Here is a 16,789-nt window from a genome sequence, read left to right as displayed (position 1 = left end):
TGAGCACATACAGCCGGACTATGATGAGAACAAGAAGAAAATCAACCTTGAGTTGTCGGTTCCCTTTGAACTGGTAAGTAAAACCAGAACCTGACTGCACCATCATCCTCACAAGCACCCTCCGCCTCAGGTACCTCTTCAACGCTGGCTCATTCAAGCATCGGCGCAAGCCGCCAATGAAGAACCACTTCAAGCCTTCATTAGATTTTCAGGCCAGGAAATACTGGTGGCGAGGGGGTGGATGATGAAGCCCAAGAGCAACAGGAGAAGCCTGAAGAGCCGTCTCGGGTCAACCCGGCTGCCACTGAAGCACAAGAGGGCCAACCAGATGCTAACCTGGCAAATCAAAACGCCGGGCCTCAACCCTCAGCGACCCCTGAAGGCTGAAGCTTAAACTTATGTTTGAAAAAACTGAGGAAATAGCCCATATGTGGCTTGTAATAGTTTGTGTTGAGAACTTCTGAGGGCTGCAAGAGCCATCAAGCACTTGAGAAATTATCTTGAACTGATGTTAATTTGGCTTGAATGAATCCTTGGCTGTGGTTGTAGTGCAATCCGTCAATTTATCGTTTGTATGAATATCCTGAAAAATATCGTGCATCTTGATAAACCTCAAACAACGTGGGCAGGGAGAGAAAAAGAAAACGAGAGTTTTTCTCTAATGGGGAATAAACACGACGACCGAACAAAGAGTTCTTATGCCACATGTCCACCACTTGCTCGCTTGTCCAGCTCTTATTGTGGAATTGACCGATCCAATGTTTTCGCTGTGACTGCTGGCAAAGAACAAAAGTACACGGACTGTATGCATCAAAATGATATAGAGGCATTGTTTTCTGAATAAAGAAAAAATACGTGTTTTACTGGTCCTCTACTTCAGAAATAATTGACGTGTTTCTATTTTGAACTAAAACCGGGCCAGTTATTTCCGAAAGAAGGGAGTAGCATTTTGTTTAAAGAAATTTCGAGCGGCAGTGCAAATGGGGCTAAAAAACGCCAGGACCCGACGGCACATTCCCCATTCCCCTTATCCGAAGGCGGCTCCTCTCTTTCCCCTCTGTAAAACCCCTCACGCAGACAGCGGCCATGGCGATGGCGTCGCCGCCAGCCTGCTCCCTCCTCCTCCCGGCCATTTCCTCCGCGCCGGCCTACGCTAGTGTCCCACGAGCGCCCCGGTTCCTCACCTGCCCCCGCGCTGTAACAGCCCACCGACCCCTTCCCACGGCCTCCTCTCCTAAGGTCGCGGCGCCCGCCGCCGTCGAGATCCCAGAGGAGTACGCGGATGATGTCGAAGCGGTGAACATTGCGGTGGACGTCACTCAGGTGCGCTGTCTGTTCCCATCCTGATTGTGTTTCCTGCTTCGTCAGAGTGGTATGGGAGGCCACCGAAGCCATTAAGATTTTGTATTATGGTTTAGGGGAAGTAGGGGTTCGCTGCATTGTCATGGAATATCTGGATACATTTTTCTACTACTTGATTAGATTGTTAACACCTTCTGTTGTCACCAAAAACACGGATTTTAAATATCAATAGAGGCATTTTTTTTAGTCTGTGAAGCAACCTATGTGAGATTGGGCTAAATCCCAGTCTATTCTGTCTATCTTGTTGATCAGCTAATTGGAAAGACCCCAATGGTATATCTAAATAATGTTGTCGAAGGTTGTGTCGCTAATATTGCCGCAAAGCTTGAGTACATGGGACCTTGCCGAAGCGTCAAAGACAGGTATACATCGTTATCGCACTATGTACTCGAGTGCTGTTTGTGCCGCCTCTCACTCAGTATGTTTTCCAGGATTGCATTAAGCATGATTAGTGATGCAGAAGAGAAAGGATTAATTTCTCCAAACAAGGTTTGACTGTCCATATATACTAAATTTTAAGAGTATTGTCACCATGAAGGTACTAAATTATGCAGATATTGTATACATTTGCAGACCATTTTGGTAGAACCAACTACTGGGAATACTGGTATAGGACTAGCTGCAGTAGCTGCTGCTAGAGGATACAAAATGATAGCAACTATGCCTTCATCGATAGATGTTGAGAGACGCATCCTTGTACGCGCATTTGGAGCAGATATTGTGTTAACTGATCCTACAATAGGACTAAAAGGAGCTGTTGACAAAGCTGAGGAAATAGTTTCGAAGACACCGAATGCGTACATGTTTCAGCAATTCAACAATCCAGCTAACAGTGAGGTTGAGACTTTGGGCCATTATCATTTACTCATATGCTATATGTGACACGGCACATGTGAAATTCATTTGCCAACTTCTTTAAATGATCTATTGAGAAACCACTTGGGTAATTACAGATCCACTTTCAAACCACAGGCCCAGAAATATGGGAGGACACACTGGGTACTGTTGACATACTTGTTGCGAGCATTGGGACTGGTGGCACTATCACCGGCACTGGGCGCTACTTAAAAATGATGAATAGAGATATTAAGGTTTCCAATCTTACTCTCTCATCAAGTAGTTTCAGATTTTAAGAAAATTGCATTGAAATGACTATGTTATTGTGTCAACAACTTCACCCATTTTCTGTATATTTTTCCAATGTTGTTGCATTACATATTAATTCTTCTGCCGTCGTTGGTGGATGCTCTCGTTTACTCCATGCTTTAACTTTGTGAAGTGCTTAATGTGAGGAGATATGCAACTTGCATTTCCTGGAGGCCAAGGGCCAGTATAAATATACAGTACATGCAGAAATATGTACAAACTCCCTTATAACAATGGTTAATATGATATCCTATACATGGAACTAGTATATGTCTACACTTGAGATCTGAGTGTTGCTCCATTGGTTAGAGGCACCCGTGCTTGCCCATCCCACCCACGCGAGGCCTAGCCTCCGACGGTACGGATGCAAGCGGATGGCGTCCGCATGTCCACGACTGTCCGCAAACAGGAAAATTAAACTAGCACGATTAAAATAATGAGGATTAGTGCAATTTTTGTTACGTGGACGGCGCGGACGCTTCCGCCTGCATCCCTACTGCAGGGCACTCATGGTTCTAAAAAAAAATGCCATAGGTGCTAGTGTCTATTCTCTGTTGGTTGAATTCTTTTTGCCCTTTTATTGCTCTGCCAAAAAGTGAAATGCAGAATTTTGAAGTAAAACATAGGCCTTAGATGGAAATAGCTCACCGTTCTGCTACTTGGATGTACTGCTTTACCATTTCTGTAATTTAGCTTTTAGGAGAACTTGCATGCATTACTATTTAACTTAGATGAACGTACAAGGTTGATATCAATATATCCATGATTCATATGATCTAGCATATGGTCTAACATTCCATAACCTGAAACCTGGAACTGTTTGACAGTGTTCATATATTTTGTAGTCAAATTTAATCTGTTATAACATTTGTGTTTGTCCTGTCATTATCAGGTCATCGGGGTAGAACCTGCTGAAACTAGTGTGATTTCTGGCGACAAGCCAGGTAAATTTAATAGCACATAGCAACTGGATGTATTTGAGAGATGAGCTTATCGAATACAGCTTCCTTGGATTTGACATGTTATTGTGGCAATAACAGGTTATATTCCAAGCATACTAGATGTTCAGCTCCTTGATGAGGTTGTGAAGGTCTGGAATGCAACCCTAGTATTCTGTTTCTGTTTGCAGATTTAGTTCACTCTTCACAGTTCTTGTCAGCTGTTATGTTGATTATGATTGTTGAACTTGCAGGTTACCACTGCGGAGGCAGTTGATGTTGCGAGGCTACTTGCACTAAAAGAGGGCTTGCTGGTAAGGAAGTGCACAACCAAATAAATTATTACTGAGTTATCAGTTTGGCATTCACATGGGTTGTTTGTTTTCACAGGTTGGCATTTCGTCAGGTGCTGCAGCAATTGCTGCTATAAACGTGGCCAAAAGACCTGAAAATGCTGGAAAGCTGATTGCGGTGAGATATTTCCGTCGATTTGAACATGTTGCCAATCTGGCATGGCTACCGGTTTATAGATGTCCTCCTATAACCCACTCACCAGATGGTTAATGACATGAATTTGCAGGTTATCTTCCCCAGCTTTGGAGAAAGATACATCTCTAGCATTTTGTTCCGGCCGATATACAACTCCGTTCGAAGGATGAGGAAGAGATGACTAACTTCACCCACTCCAAGAAAGACGAATCCGACAGGCTTCCACAGCATGACAAACATAACACATCAAGCAGGGCTGAGGTGTGGAATGCTCCGGCAGCAGAAGGGCGCGGGTCGTAGAAAAAGTTTGAAATAGGGGCGGAGTTGCTGCCGAGTGGGCTGCAGGACTGCATCAACTTGGTTCCATAAAAACCCGAGGGAAGGGAAAATCATGAGTTGTTGTATACTGTATTATCTGCCTCGAACGTTTGGAACTCGGTGAAACATGCAGAGCTAGATGCAGTAGTTCGCTTAGGATCTTTGTTTGAGTAGTCTAGGGCCTGGAACAAAACAGACTTGTCATCTGATATTTGCCTGATCTTACTAAATGGTCTCCTATCCTAGTTGGTGATTGGTTCGTTCAGATTGAGCTCGTGAGTTACGTTTTTGAGCTCAACAAATGGTTGGGAATATTGCATACTCTCTCCTTTGCGATTTGTAGTATGAATCGTAGTCCCTCCGTCCCGACTACTAAATTTGTACTGTCAAACTAACGATATTGAATACGAGTGATTTCTGTTACCTCCGCTGTTCTTTGTACAGTAATGTGTTCTTTGTACTATAGTGACAGTTAAGTTCTTTGTACTAGAATGATAGTTGATAGATTGAACATTTGTAGTAAATACGTGCACGCATACCCTTCGGCAAGTTCTTTGTACTATAATGACAGTTGATAGATTGAACATTTGTAGTACATACGTGCACGCATACCCTTCGGCTGTGACTTAAGGCAATTAGGGTTGCTCGCATCCTGCCGGCGCCACCACAGGTCTATAATGACAGTTGATTAATAGATCGAACATTTGTAGTAAACACGTGCACGTATACCCTTCGGTTGCGACTTAAGGCAATTAGGGCTGCTCGCCTCCTGCCGGTGCCACTGTAGGTCTATCATGTCCAACTCTGTTTTAGGTGTCTTTTTCTGTTTCTTTAGGCTTTGTGTTCTGCTCATAAAGCCAAGACGGCAACAGTTCCCTGAGGATGGAATAATGTTCTCTCCGTCTAGCCCGGCCCCGACGGTGCATCTAGCCTCGTCGGAGGATGTGTGGAGGTGTGTCTCCCGTGGATCCAGTGGGATTCGGTTGGTGTTTGTCTTCAGTGGATCCGCTTAAATCTAGTCTTCATTCGTCTGCATCCGTGTGCCTGCAGATTGCTATTCTGGTACGCTGATCCTATGGGGTCCTAGCACGACAACTTCTCGACTGTTTACTAAACAAGGTTTGCCCGGCTCCCGGTGAGAAAGAGGTGATGACGGCGGCGTGCCTTCGGCTCGCTTTAGTGATTATAGTTATTGCTAGGTGGTCTACGGAACTGGATATATTTTTATTTTTGATGTTCTCCGTAGGACAGTTGATGGATAAATAGAAAGTTTCTGAAATAAAAGAGATGAACAATTTTCTATCTTTAAGAAAGAAACAAACAAACCCAGTAGTACTACAGATATAACAAAATAATCCAAATCCAAACGCTCATTTCGTGGGACCCATCGGCAGGGACCGATTTTGGCGGCGCGGGTTCCTGATTTCTCTAACTCGCCGAGGCGCCGACGAAGGCCCGCAGCAAAGCCAGCAACTACCGCAGCGAAGGCCCCGGCGACGGCGACGGCGACGGCGTAGCCTACCTACCTTCCTACGCCCGCACGGCCGCCTCTGTTGCTGCATCCGCCCCGCAACTCTCCAGCGGTAATTCGGTCGAGCCGAACATGTCGGCGTCCGATCTGCCCGACGAGCTGTGGGCGCGCGTCCTGGAGCTCGGCGCCGCCTCCGCCGCGCTGGGGTTCCGAGACCTCTGCTGCCTCGCCATCGCCTCGCGCCGCCTCCGCCGCCTCTCCCTCCACCCGCCCCTCTGGTCGGCGCTCCTCTCCCGCGACTTCCCCTCCCAATCCCAGCCCTCATCCTCCTCTTCGCAGCAACAGCAGCCCGATCCCAAATCCCTCTACAGGACCAAGTAGTTTTCCGTCCCTGCCTCTTCGTTCAGATTATTTATATATGGCCCCCGTCTGAGCGCGTGACTTGTGCTCCGCTGCAGGTTCGAGAGGCACAAGCTGCGGATGGCGGAGGCGAGGCGGCGGGCCGTGTACGAGGCGGAGGGGCGGGTGGTGGCGTGCCGGAGGCGTCTCACGGAGCTGGAGGAGTCGATGTGCGCCGAGGGGGATAGGATGAAGGCCACCGCGCAGGAGCTGGACAGCCTCGAGAGGGTCAGGTCGGTTCTGTTTCCCCACCTGTGTTTCTTCTTCTCTAGTGAAATTCGCTCTTGATGCTATAAATCATATGCGATGTAGTGACCGGAAACAGCAAATTACCTGACTAGCTAATGCAGAGGGTAGAAAGAAGCTAGGAATTATCTGAAGGGAATGACAATTATCCAATTATCCCCTAATATCTGAACTGACCGTAGCATGTATAGGCAACAGTAGGTATTGCTCAAGACAGATGCTGGCATGATCCATTGAGCTACCTGTTTACACTTTAACTGGACCGAGATTGTCCCGTCCTTCCAATTTAAGGCCTCTTATAGTCTTATATATGCCACTCGTTATCGAACAGCACCATGTACCCCTGTCTAGCAGCTGAGACTTGCTCTTTAGTCGGAGCAATTGCTTCCATGTTTATTTGAGCTGCTTATCTATGCAAGAGCTGGTCCGATGTCGTCTCTTGACTCAAACGCTCAACAATAAACAGCTGCTTCTGCTGCCTTTTGAGATGAAGAAGGAAAATTATCTCACATGAATGCTCTATGGCTGTTGTAACTTGGAACGCTCCATTAAATTTAGAAGCATCTTCATTTTCATTTCGTTGTATCAGGGTAAAAAGCCACTGTTTACAATTTGATTAACGGAATCATCCAAGCAGTGCACGAAACGGTTGTATCTCATTTGGCAACATTATGACATGTTGTGGTTGTGCATGGACATGAAAACAAAATTAAATGATACCAATTATAAACACTGTTCAAGAATTCATCCGATTAATCACTTAACGGGCCAGTTAATCGCTACTCGTAGGGTGACTGAATCGAATAGCACCTATTCATCCTGTTAACTTGTCAGGCCGATTAATTGGCCCGTTAGACCGATTAATCGGTTGTTAGGCCGGTTAATCGCTGCTGACCCATTAACTTGTTGGCAAACAAAGCCCAAAAAATTTCCCTGTAACCCCTTCCATCCCCCTCTCGCTCCTCAATAGCTAGGGTTCGACCAAACAGTAGCATATTTTGGTATATTGCATAGCTGAGAGGATGAGAGTATGGTATAATACATAAAAGACTAGATATATGTTGGCAATTTCTATTTAATTTACCGATTAATGGTCGACCGGTTAATCCAATTACTGATTAATCACTCTCCCAGGCTGACCGAGCAGCTACCAATTATCGATTTCCTGAACAATGATTATAAATAATGGGTAGTGTTGAGTTGTCACGTTCTGCACATGTGTTGTAATTGTTTCTGTTGTAACTTCACGTCCTAGTCTTTGAGCCTTATCCCGAGCGTGATTCATGCATGTAGGATCCATCTCTCTCTCCCTTGTATATGTACCATGACACTCAGTGAATACAAGATGTGCGCCAATCATTCTTCAACTTGGTAATGAGACCTATGTCGATCAGCCCCACTCACTTCTCCTCTGAGACCCTTCCTGTCACCAGCGAGCTCCCCGTCGGGTACCTTTCCGCTGGGGCTGGGGCTGCTGCGCGCCCTCGTGCTCCAGCTACCGATGATCTTCCCCGAACAGCTAGTCGTCCACTTTCTGCCCTCCCACTCAACCCCTCCAGGCCTCCTCTCGCATCGCTCCCTGCTACCGCTGGCCCTTCCTTCTCCATCCCGTCCATCCACAGGCTGAACATCACCGGTGTTCTTGACTTCAAGTTGGCTATCGACGGCACCAATTTCTCCTGATGGTGTTTCTTCATCAACATGCGACTCACCCGTTACCACGCACACAACCATGCGCAGGTAGGAGTTTGCTGACCGGCTCTCCGATCCGGTCTGGCGCGACGACGACAACATCATAGTGATGTGGTTTTTAGCCGCCATTTTCAGTGACCTCCCCGGCTGACCCGGTGACGCACACGATCTGGACTCTCTCCACAAGTATTTCTTTGACAACGACACTGGCCTCGCCATGTATCTTTAGCAGGAGTTCCAAGCGACCGTCCGCGGCGATCTGTCCATCAACGAGTACTGCCGATGCCTACAAACTATTGCTATGGCTCTTTCTGATGTCCAGTTGTCGGTCAGCGACCGCATGCTTACACTGCAAATGCTCGACAGGCTTGGAAAGAAATTCAAGATGCAACCCGCTATTCTCCAATCGAAGGTGCCCCTCCCTACCTTTGCTCAAGCCCGTTCACGCCTTGTCTTGCCGGAATTTGCATTGAAAAGCATGCCCGTGCGGAGGGCTCGCAGTTGCTTGCCGTCCACTCCAACGACGACTGCGACGATCGTGCCGCCGATCATGGCGGTGCTCGACAGGGCGACCGGGCTCCCAAGGATGGCGGTGGCCATGGTCGTGGTCGAGGAGATGCTCCCACTGGTCGCGGGTGCTGGGCAGCAGCCCTCGCTTGGCTACTTCGCTCCTATGGGATGCCCTTCCCTCCAGCCCGCGCACCCTGAATACCGCCCAACTCTGTTGGGGTCTTTGGTCCTCGCCCCGGCGTCCAACACCACGCCTATCTGGTGATGTACCTCGGTGCATCGGCTCCGCCTATGCCTGCTCCCTATAGGACCACACTGTCATATTCCATGTTGCACCAAGCCACGACTCATCCTTCCCTCCTAAACACGAGTGGTTCGTGGAAACGGGGGTGGGCTTGCATGTCGCCAACTACCCAAGTATATTGACCTCGTCTTATTCCCTTAGCTCATTCTGCTAGTCATATTGTTGTCAGCAAAATAGCTTCCAGTCATTGCTACCGGCAATGCTCAACCCCTCCTCCGTGACCGTTCCATCTCTCCCATATACTCATCTCTCCCAATTGTTAGAAACTTAGTTTATGTTCACAAATTTACTGGTGACGATCTATGTTCAGTTGAATTTGTTCCTTTTGTCTTTTGCGCGATGGACCTAGCAACCAGGGTTATTCTTCTTAGGGGCAATAGCCACGACGACTTGTAGCCCTTCTCTAGCAAAAGCAAGACGCATCATCAGCAACACTCACCTTCTCCTCGTAGGACCTTATGGTCCCGATGGCTCAGCCATCCCGGTGCTGCTACTATGACTCATTTTCCTTTGGTGCCATAGGTCCTACGATGAGACGGTGAGTGCTGCTGATGGTGCGCCACCGTTATTGCTGAAGAAGGGATACAAGTCGCCGTGGATATTGCACCTCAGAAAAATTGCCCCGGTTGCTAGGTCCTTCTAGCAAAAGCCAAAAGGATCAAACTCAACTGAATGTAGATTGTCATGAGTAAATTTGCGAATAGAAATTATTGTTTTGACAAGATTGGGAGAGATGAGGATGGAACAGTCAGGGAGGAGGGAAAGGTGTGCCCCATTGCCGACTGTGATATGACTAGCAAAGGAGTTAATTACCCAAAACCACCACACTTGGGGCTAGGGTAACAACTTGGTACCAGATTTGAACTAGGGCACAAAAAACCACCGAAACTGCGCCTAATGCGTAACGCGGAGCACCGGTGCTGGAATTTGATCGCGAAAACAGCAAAACCGACAGGTGGGTCCCACCTGGCGGGCTGATGTGGCAAAGACCAAGCACAAAAAAAACTTTGACCAGCTGAGGTGGCAGATGAGATGCGGGCCCCGCCTGTCATTGACTACATGGTCATCTTCATCCCATCTCTATTTCTATGGAGCATTGCGTCGAGCAGCTTGTGAGCGGTCGAGCTCGTGCGAACTGGGAGGTCCATCGCCATGGAGCCGAGCCCTGGCTCAAGCTAGGCGTAGCCTAGCTCAACGTCCAGATCCTCCTCTCCCTTTCCCTTCGTGTGGAGCTCGCTCCCATCCTCCAGCCCCCTCTCTGCCGCCGTCTGAGAGCTAGCCGTCGACGCCGCTCCGCACTAGCGTGGCCACCACCATAGTTTCGCTGAGACACGGTGTCCTAGAGCATTGCCTCACTCTGGTCATCCTTGACGACAAATACGAGTGAAGACGCCGCAGAACGACCGAATCGACCGCGTCTTCAACCTCGGAGCCGCTGGCCGCCACCGTCGAATTCAACACCTTCAGAGCACTCCTAACCTCGCCGGCCTGCCCATCTGAATCGCCATGAGCTCCTCTCCTTTTACCCCTTTCTCCCGTTGTTGAATTCGTTCTGTAACTAATTCTTCCGCCATGCCGGAGAGCTCCGGTCGTCGTGCCTCTCTGCCGCCGTTGTTTGAGCACGAATTGATTGTGCCTGAGCACTGTACTGAGATCATGGAGCTCCAGTGATGCCATCTAGCTGCTTAGCTCGCTCGCTTGCAAGCTGTAACTCGGCGCTCATGCAAGCCCGAGCTCCGTCACCGCCCAGCTCGCCGCCGTCAACGCCGCCGGACACCGTAGCATCTTACTGCCGGCGGGCCCTTCCGCACCTTCTCCCTTTCCTCTCGAAGGCCATCTCCTGCCAACGTGCCCGCATGCTTGCCTCTGCTCTGGATCAACCGTCGTAGGGCAGAGTAGCAGAGGAGGAAGAAGACAAAAGGAGTATAAGAGGATGAGTGGCTGACTGATGGGTCCCCCGTCCACCTCAGCGGGTCAAACATTGATTTGGATTAGTCTTTGCCACGTCGGCCCGACAAGCGGGACCCACCTGTCGGTTTTGCTGTTTTCGCGACCAAATTTCAGCATCAGTGCTCCGGTTACGCATTAGGCGCAATTTCGGTGGTTTTTTGTGCCCTGGTTCAAATCTAGTATCAAGTTGTTATCCTAGCCCAAGTGTGGTGGTTTTGGGTAAATAACTCCTAGCAAAGCGAGCTAAAGGGGAATAAGATGAGGTCAATATACCTGGGATGTTGGCGACGTGTGAGGCCAGCCCCCTGCCCATGAACCACTCGGGTTGAGGAGGGAAGGCCGAGCCATGTCTTGGTGCAGCATGGAACACGGCGGCATGGTCCCATCCTTAGGGAGCAGGCATAGGTGGAACCGATGCATTGGGGTACATCACTGGATAGGCGTGGTGTTGGACGCATGGGCGACGATCGAGGACCCTGACAGAGTTAGGTGGTGTACATGGAGCGTGGGGCGGAGGGAAGGGCATCCCCATATGAACGAAGTAGCCGAGCCAGGGTTGCTGCCTAGCGCTGTGACCAGGGCCACCGCCGCAGTTTGCACTGAGCTGGCCGCCACAGCCGCTGTTGGGAGCCCGGTCACCCTACCGAGCACCACCACGATCATCGTTGGACTGGATTGCGATCCCTCCGCATGGGCGTGCTTGTCGATGGAGATTTTGGCAATGACTAGGCATGAATGGGCTTGAGCGAAGGCAGGTAGGGGCACCGTCGATTGGAGAATTGTGGCATGCATCTTGAATTTCTTTTCGACCCCGTCGAGCATCCGCAGTGTAAGCGTGCGATCGTTGACCGGCGACTGGACGTCAGAAAGAGCCGTGGTGATACCTTGTAGGCATCGGCAATACCCGTTGATGGACGAATCACCATGGACAGTCGCCCAGATCCTGCTCGAGGTGCATGGTGAGGCTGGCGTCGTTGTCGAAGAAGTACTAGTACTCGTGGAGGCGACTCCGGATGGTGTACGCCCTCGACTCAGCTCGAGCGATGATGTCAAGGAGGTCCTCGACAATGGTGGTGAAGAAAACACATCACTATGGTGTTGTCGTCCTCACGCCAGACCGGATCGGAGAGTAGGTCAACATCGTCTGCCTAGATGTGGCTGTGTGCATGGTAGCAGGTGAGCAACATATTGATGAAGGAATGCTAGCGGGAGAAATTGGTGTCGTCGAGAGCCAGCTTGAAGTCCGGTGATGTTTAGCCCGTGGATGGAAGGGATGGAGGAGGATGGACCGGCGACAGCAGGAGCGACACAAGAGGAAGCGGGCTGGAGGGGTTTGGTCGGAGGGCAGAAAGTGGAAGACTAGCCGCCTGGGGAAGATCATCGGTAGCTGGAGCGGGAGGGCGAGCATCAGCATCACTAGCGGAAAGGTCCATGGCGGGGAGCTCGCCGTCCTCGCTGGTGACGGGAAGGGTCTCAAAGGAGGAGTGAGTGGGACTGGTCGACATTGCTCTGATTACCAAGTTGAAGAATGATTCATGCACACCTTGTATTCATTGAGTGCCATGGTACATATACATGGGAGAGAGACGTGGATCCTACATGCATGGATCACGCTCAGGGTAAGGCCTAAAGACTAGGACGTGAAGTTACAACACATGTACAGAACGTGACAACTCAACATTCAGTCCAATACAACCATATCTGACAAAGTAGAACACCAAGAAACATGTAGATATTCTGTCCAATACAACCATATCTGACAAACTAGACTGCAGTGACCCCTTCACCAATTCTTACATGCATTTAGATTTTTGTTAAACCTACCCCAACTTGTTTGGGACTAAAGGCTTTGTTGTTGCTCCTGTTGCTGCTGCTGCTGCTGTTGATTTAGGTTTTTGTTAAAGGTGTTGCTTCAGTGGCTCGAGCTACCGTCCTGTCGTATGAAGGAGACAAGGCAAATACAAACTTGTGAAGCAGCTCATTAGGAATTTAGGATAATGGACAATGCTTATGGATGCAATCGGATTTGTTTTTAACTTTTAAGTATTGATGTCTTAACATGCTTGTACAGAGTTAAAACAAGGTTTATTTATAGTTCAGCAGGCAATAAGCTATACAAAATACTCCATTATCTGCTCACCTGACAAAAACAAATAATCTCTGCAATCCTTCTCAGTCAGGGAAACTGAAGGTTTAGACATCAGTATAAGCACTGGCGGAGGACCCCGGTGGGCAAGGGCTGGCGGCCGCCATACCTTGAATCGGTACAAATTTTCTTGTATACCTACGGTACTAGGCATAGTCACAGTCATCGCTTGAACAATCACTAGCACATTGGGCCACGATGTTGGTTGTCATTTCCTAAGTCCAACGCCGGACTGGATAATGGGCCACTCCCCACGGCAGATGCAGTTGGTGTCGTGGGAAACCACGGCCACCTATGGGACCATGAGCCCCTTTTTGGTTCTGCGGGGGGATGGGCATGTTGCACAAAGAGCGGAGAAGCGTAACACCGCACGATAGAGATCACACGGGCAGTTTTACCCAGGTTCGGGCCGTCGCGAGGCGTAAAACCCTACTCCTGCTTTGGTGGATTGATGGTGGAAGATGGTGGAAAAGCGCAGCGCTCTTGCCCGGCAAGGTTACCTTGGGGCGAGAGTGGCTACGCGCGTATGGATATGCGGGGGTCCCAATCCTTTCTACGCTTGCCATGGGCCTCCTTTCATAGATCAAGGGGTCACCACAGTGGCAAATCAGTCTTTACATACTGATTAGATATCAAACAGTGCTATCATACCTAGCTCTGCAGGCTGACAGAGCGCATTAAATGCGTCGCTCGGCGTCACATCACAGCTTGCCCGGCAGGGCCTGCCGGGCGGTTTTGCCAGCTTCGCGTCTGCTTGCTTGACACGTCTTAGGACAGGTGTCGCTTGGAGGTATTTTCTGTAGGAAGTGGCTGCTATGTGGCAGGGAGCAGCCACTTAGTCACTTAGGAGCTTGACACCGCACTGATCGACGACGTGCGTCGCTGTGAGGTGGTGTGGTGGAGTGGTTTGCCTCCGTGAGCCCCGGCAGGCCTGCCGGGGCGATCTTGGAGGCTCGCTTCCTGGGTAACCCCAACCTCGCCAGGCTCGCCTGCCCGGCAAGGGAGGTTCTTCTCCTAGTGGTATCTTGCTTCTCTGGCTCACCTTGGTCTTCTTGATCTGTACTTGGATCCTTCAAAGAATTGATCTCTCTTGCTTGGATCTGATCTTGGTGCTGTAATTTTGTCCTTGGGCCTGTTTGGCTTGCCGTCCGTGCACGAGTCAAGGGAAAACATACACCCCTGTTTGTGTACCCCGACAGTTGGGCCAAGTCGCCATCGAGCCAGCGCCAACGCGCTTGTACACGACCCACACTGCAGTACACGGCCAGCTCCCCTATACAGCTTTGTCTCAAAAAAAAGCTCCCCTATACAGCCATACTGTTTCCTACCCCTAAAAAAAAGCTATACTGTTTCCTTTGCTAAAAAAGGCCATACTGTTTCCAAAAAGACTCCCCCATACTGAGACGCACACCACAATCAACACAGCGCAGCAATCGTAGCTCTCTAGCTAGAATGGCGGCCGCGGCTGGCCAGCCAGGATGAGGCGGATGACCGTGGTTGTGGCCGTCGACAAGCAGGCGGCTGGCCGGTGCCGTGCAGGGCGCATAGAGCGGCGGCTAGGCCGTAGTGCAGGCTGCTCCTAGCCAGCGTCGCGTCCTTCACTGTCGGCACCACGGTGCGGCATCGTCGTTGCCAACAGTATGAATAGGGAGGACAAGGGATTAGCAAAGCGAAAGGAAAAGGGGAGAGGTAAATTTCTCAGGATTTTAATGACATTTTTTAACAACTTGTAATATGCAATTGTAGTAATTCTAGTGACAATTTGAAATGTGAACTGTAAATTTAACAAGATATTTTGAAGTACTTGGTATTGACACTAGCTCAAACCCAAGCACCCGTGAAAGTGTCCTTCTCGGCGTATTATGGTTTTACATAAAGAAAAATTCTTAAGAGTTCGCCCCACCTTATTTTTTGTTCGTCCTCTGCCTCTGAGTATAAGAATACATCTTTTTCGTGATTTTGTACTTATTCTGGTATGTTTCAGCACTCCTTCTCATCAGTATATACTGACAGTCTAATTTATTGTTGTGTCTTGAGATGTTGACAGAAGAGCTTCGGTGGCATTAAACGTGTGGCAACCACAAGTTGTTCATGGGCGTCAGAAACAGTTGGTTCAGCAATGCACTGTTCCTGTTGATTCTCGTCTTAGTGCTCTACACATGGAGCTGAAAGTTTGTAAGCAACAAATAGCAACTTACAAGAATGCTTACGTATGTGATCTTCGATTTTAGTAAAATTGCAAAAGGTTGACAAGGCTAGCCTCACTATAGTTGTGCTTTTGGTTCTTTTGTTAGAACAAGGAGAAGCTCAAGTTGAATGAGTATGAGGAAGCATTGAGACGAGCTAAATATCATCCTATGCAGAATAGTAGTCATACAAGCCCACCTGGAAATGAGCCACAAGCAAAGAGGAAGAGACTGAAGTAAGACCATTGTTCACCATCGGATCTTCATTTGCCTCAAGGTACCGCTAAGTAGCTTTCCGTATCTCTTGATAGCCCTGGCCATATTATGTTTCCTTTTATGCCATTTCTTATTAGAATTTGCATTCGCATTCATCCTCGGCACATTTTGCTTTCAAGATAGAAGAGCATTGTGTCTCACTTGCACACACATAGTTCATTATTAGCATAGTATAGTTGGAATGGATAACAGGCAACGAGGAAGATGTGTGGCCTTTCGGAACTGTTCACAGTATCAGTTTTTTTTTTCAACTTTTTTGTGCAGATAAAGGCATCCGCAGTGCAGCAAGTGCCAAGATATTCGTTTCGGGGAAAAGAGTCCAAGTGCACTGTGGATTCTTCGTCGGTTCATTTGTTTGGGCATGTGTGCGCACATGATGTACGTGGCATTGTTCCTTTCCAGGCAGAATGAACGAATGAAGCTCAGCTGATCCCTTCCGATTGCCGAAAGCATCTTATCCTTTTCTTTTGGCGGCGAAAAGGCTATTTTCCCACCAATTGCTGCCGAGAGAATGTTATTCCTATCGAATGTATACCGTGCAGCCGCCAGCTACTCCGTGTGGACGCCAGCTATTTTCAGAGCGGAATAGTCCGGCCATGGTGCTTGCCCGCCACGAAACTGTGGGCGGTCGACTATTCTACAGCAGAAGGACGACTGGTCTGATTGGATTTCTTCGCTGACCGTTGGTTTCTAGAGAGCGTACTGTATGAAACTGTTGGCTTGCCTTTCGAGTTTAGAGATGTGTGTTAAGTATAACTCATTCATTTGTATGACGAGTGATGAGCAGCCTCTGTAAATCTTTTGTGACTCTTAATTTGGATTTTTTACTTAAGATCACTCATTCACTCGGTCTCGGTTTCGATATCATCTTAGAAGTCATCAGAATGTGTCAGCCAGTTGACCAAGAGCTTCAATTAACCATAGAAAAACAATAGATGTGCACGTACAACGTTCAACACATGCCCTCGTGCGAGGCGGCGGCGGAGAAGGGTCGCCGGTCGCGTCGGAGGCCGCGTGAGGCAGCGAGGCGGGGATAGCATAGCCTGCACGCACCCCGCAGCGACGCCGAAGGCCACGGAGCAGGTACCTGTCAGGCACAGCAAGGCCGAAATAATCACTCGTCACGCGTCGGACGTGACGCCCCCAAAACGGGGCAGGAGAAGATCCCGATCGCAAAACAGCCGTGCCGATCGTACCCGCCGGCTTCATCACTCCCCTGCCCGGTCCAAAACAGGACGAGGATAGTACCCGTACGGGAACCGCCTCCCCCCCTCACGCCACCCCCGTCTGAACTTTCCCCGTGGCGCGCCTTCCGTGCCGCACCTTCTTCCCGCCGCGCTGTACCTGTTGACCCGG

The 16,789-nt window shown here is 49.2% G+C and overlaps 2 protein-coding genes across 3 annotated transcripts; both read left to right on the top strand.

The window, feature by feature from the left end:
• The first annotated feature begins 982 nt into the window (after window positions 1-982).
• LOC109756201 (cysteine synthase) lies at window positions 983-4,498 on the top strand. Its single transcript, XM_020315064.4, has 10 exons — window positions 983-1,323; window positions 1,615-1,724; window positions 1,794-1,851; window positions 1,936-2,199; window positions 2,316-2,453; window positions 3,401-3,452; window positions 3,549-3,598; window positions 3,701-3,760; window positions 3,837-3,917; window positions 4,027-4,498. Exons 1-10 carry the CDS (start codon window positions 1,087-1,089, stop codon window positions 4,114-4,116), a joined length of 1,140 nt encoding a protein of 379 aa, XP_020170653.1. The 5' UTR covers window positions 983-1,086; the 3' UTR covers window positions 4,117-4,498.
• Window positions 4,499-5,643: 1,145 nt separating this feature from the next.
• On the top strand, window positions 5,644-16,270 carry LOC109756200 (F-box protein SKIP24). 2 transcript variants are annotated; one of them, XR_002231183.4, is made up of 5 exons: window positions 5,644-6,101; window positions 6,183-6,356; window positions 15,019-15,146; window positions 15,266-15,434; window positions 15,698-16,270. XR_002231183.4 is itself a non-coding variant. In XM_020315063.4 (5 exons), exons 1-4 carry the CDS (start codon window positions 5,857-5,859, stop codon window positions 15,395-15,397), a joined length of 714 nt encoding a protein of 237 aa, XP_020170652.1. In that variant the 5' UTR covers window positions 5,653-5,856; the 3' UTR covers window positions 15,398-15,434; window positions 15,698-16,270. The 2 variants fall into 2 exon arrangements, 1 of the variants encoding a protein (XP_020170652.1); XM_020315063.4 differs by having other exon boundaries at window positions 5,653-6,101; window positions 15,019-15,181.
• Window positions 16,271-16,789: the final 519 nt, after the last annotated feature.

Source organism: Aegilops tauschii, chromosome 3 (genome assembly GCF_002575655.3).
Source record: "Aegilops tauschii subsp. strangulata cultivar AL8/78 chromosome 3, Aet v6.0, whole genome shotgun sequence".
Taxonomy (NCBI): Eukaryota; Viridiplantae; Streptophyta; class Magnoliopsida; order Poales; family Poaceae; genus Aegilops; species Aegilops tauschii.
Note: the sequence above shows the minus strand (reverse complement) of the source record. Positions and strands in the feature narration are given on the sequence as shown.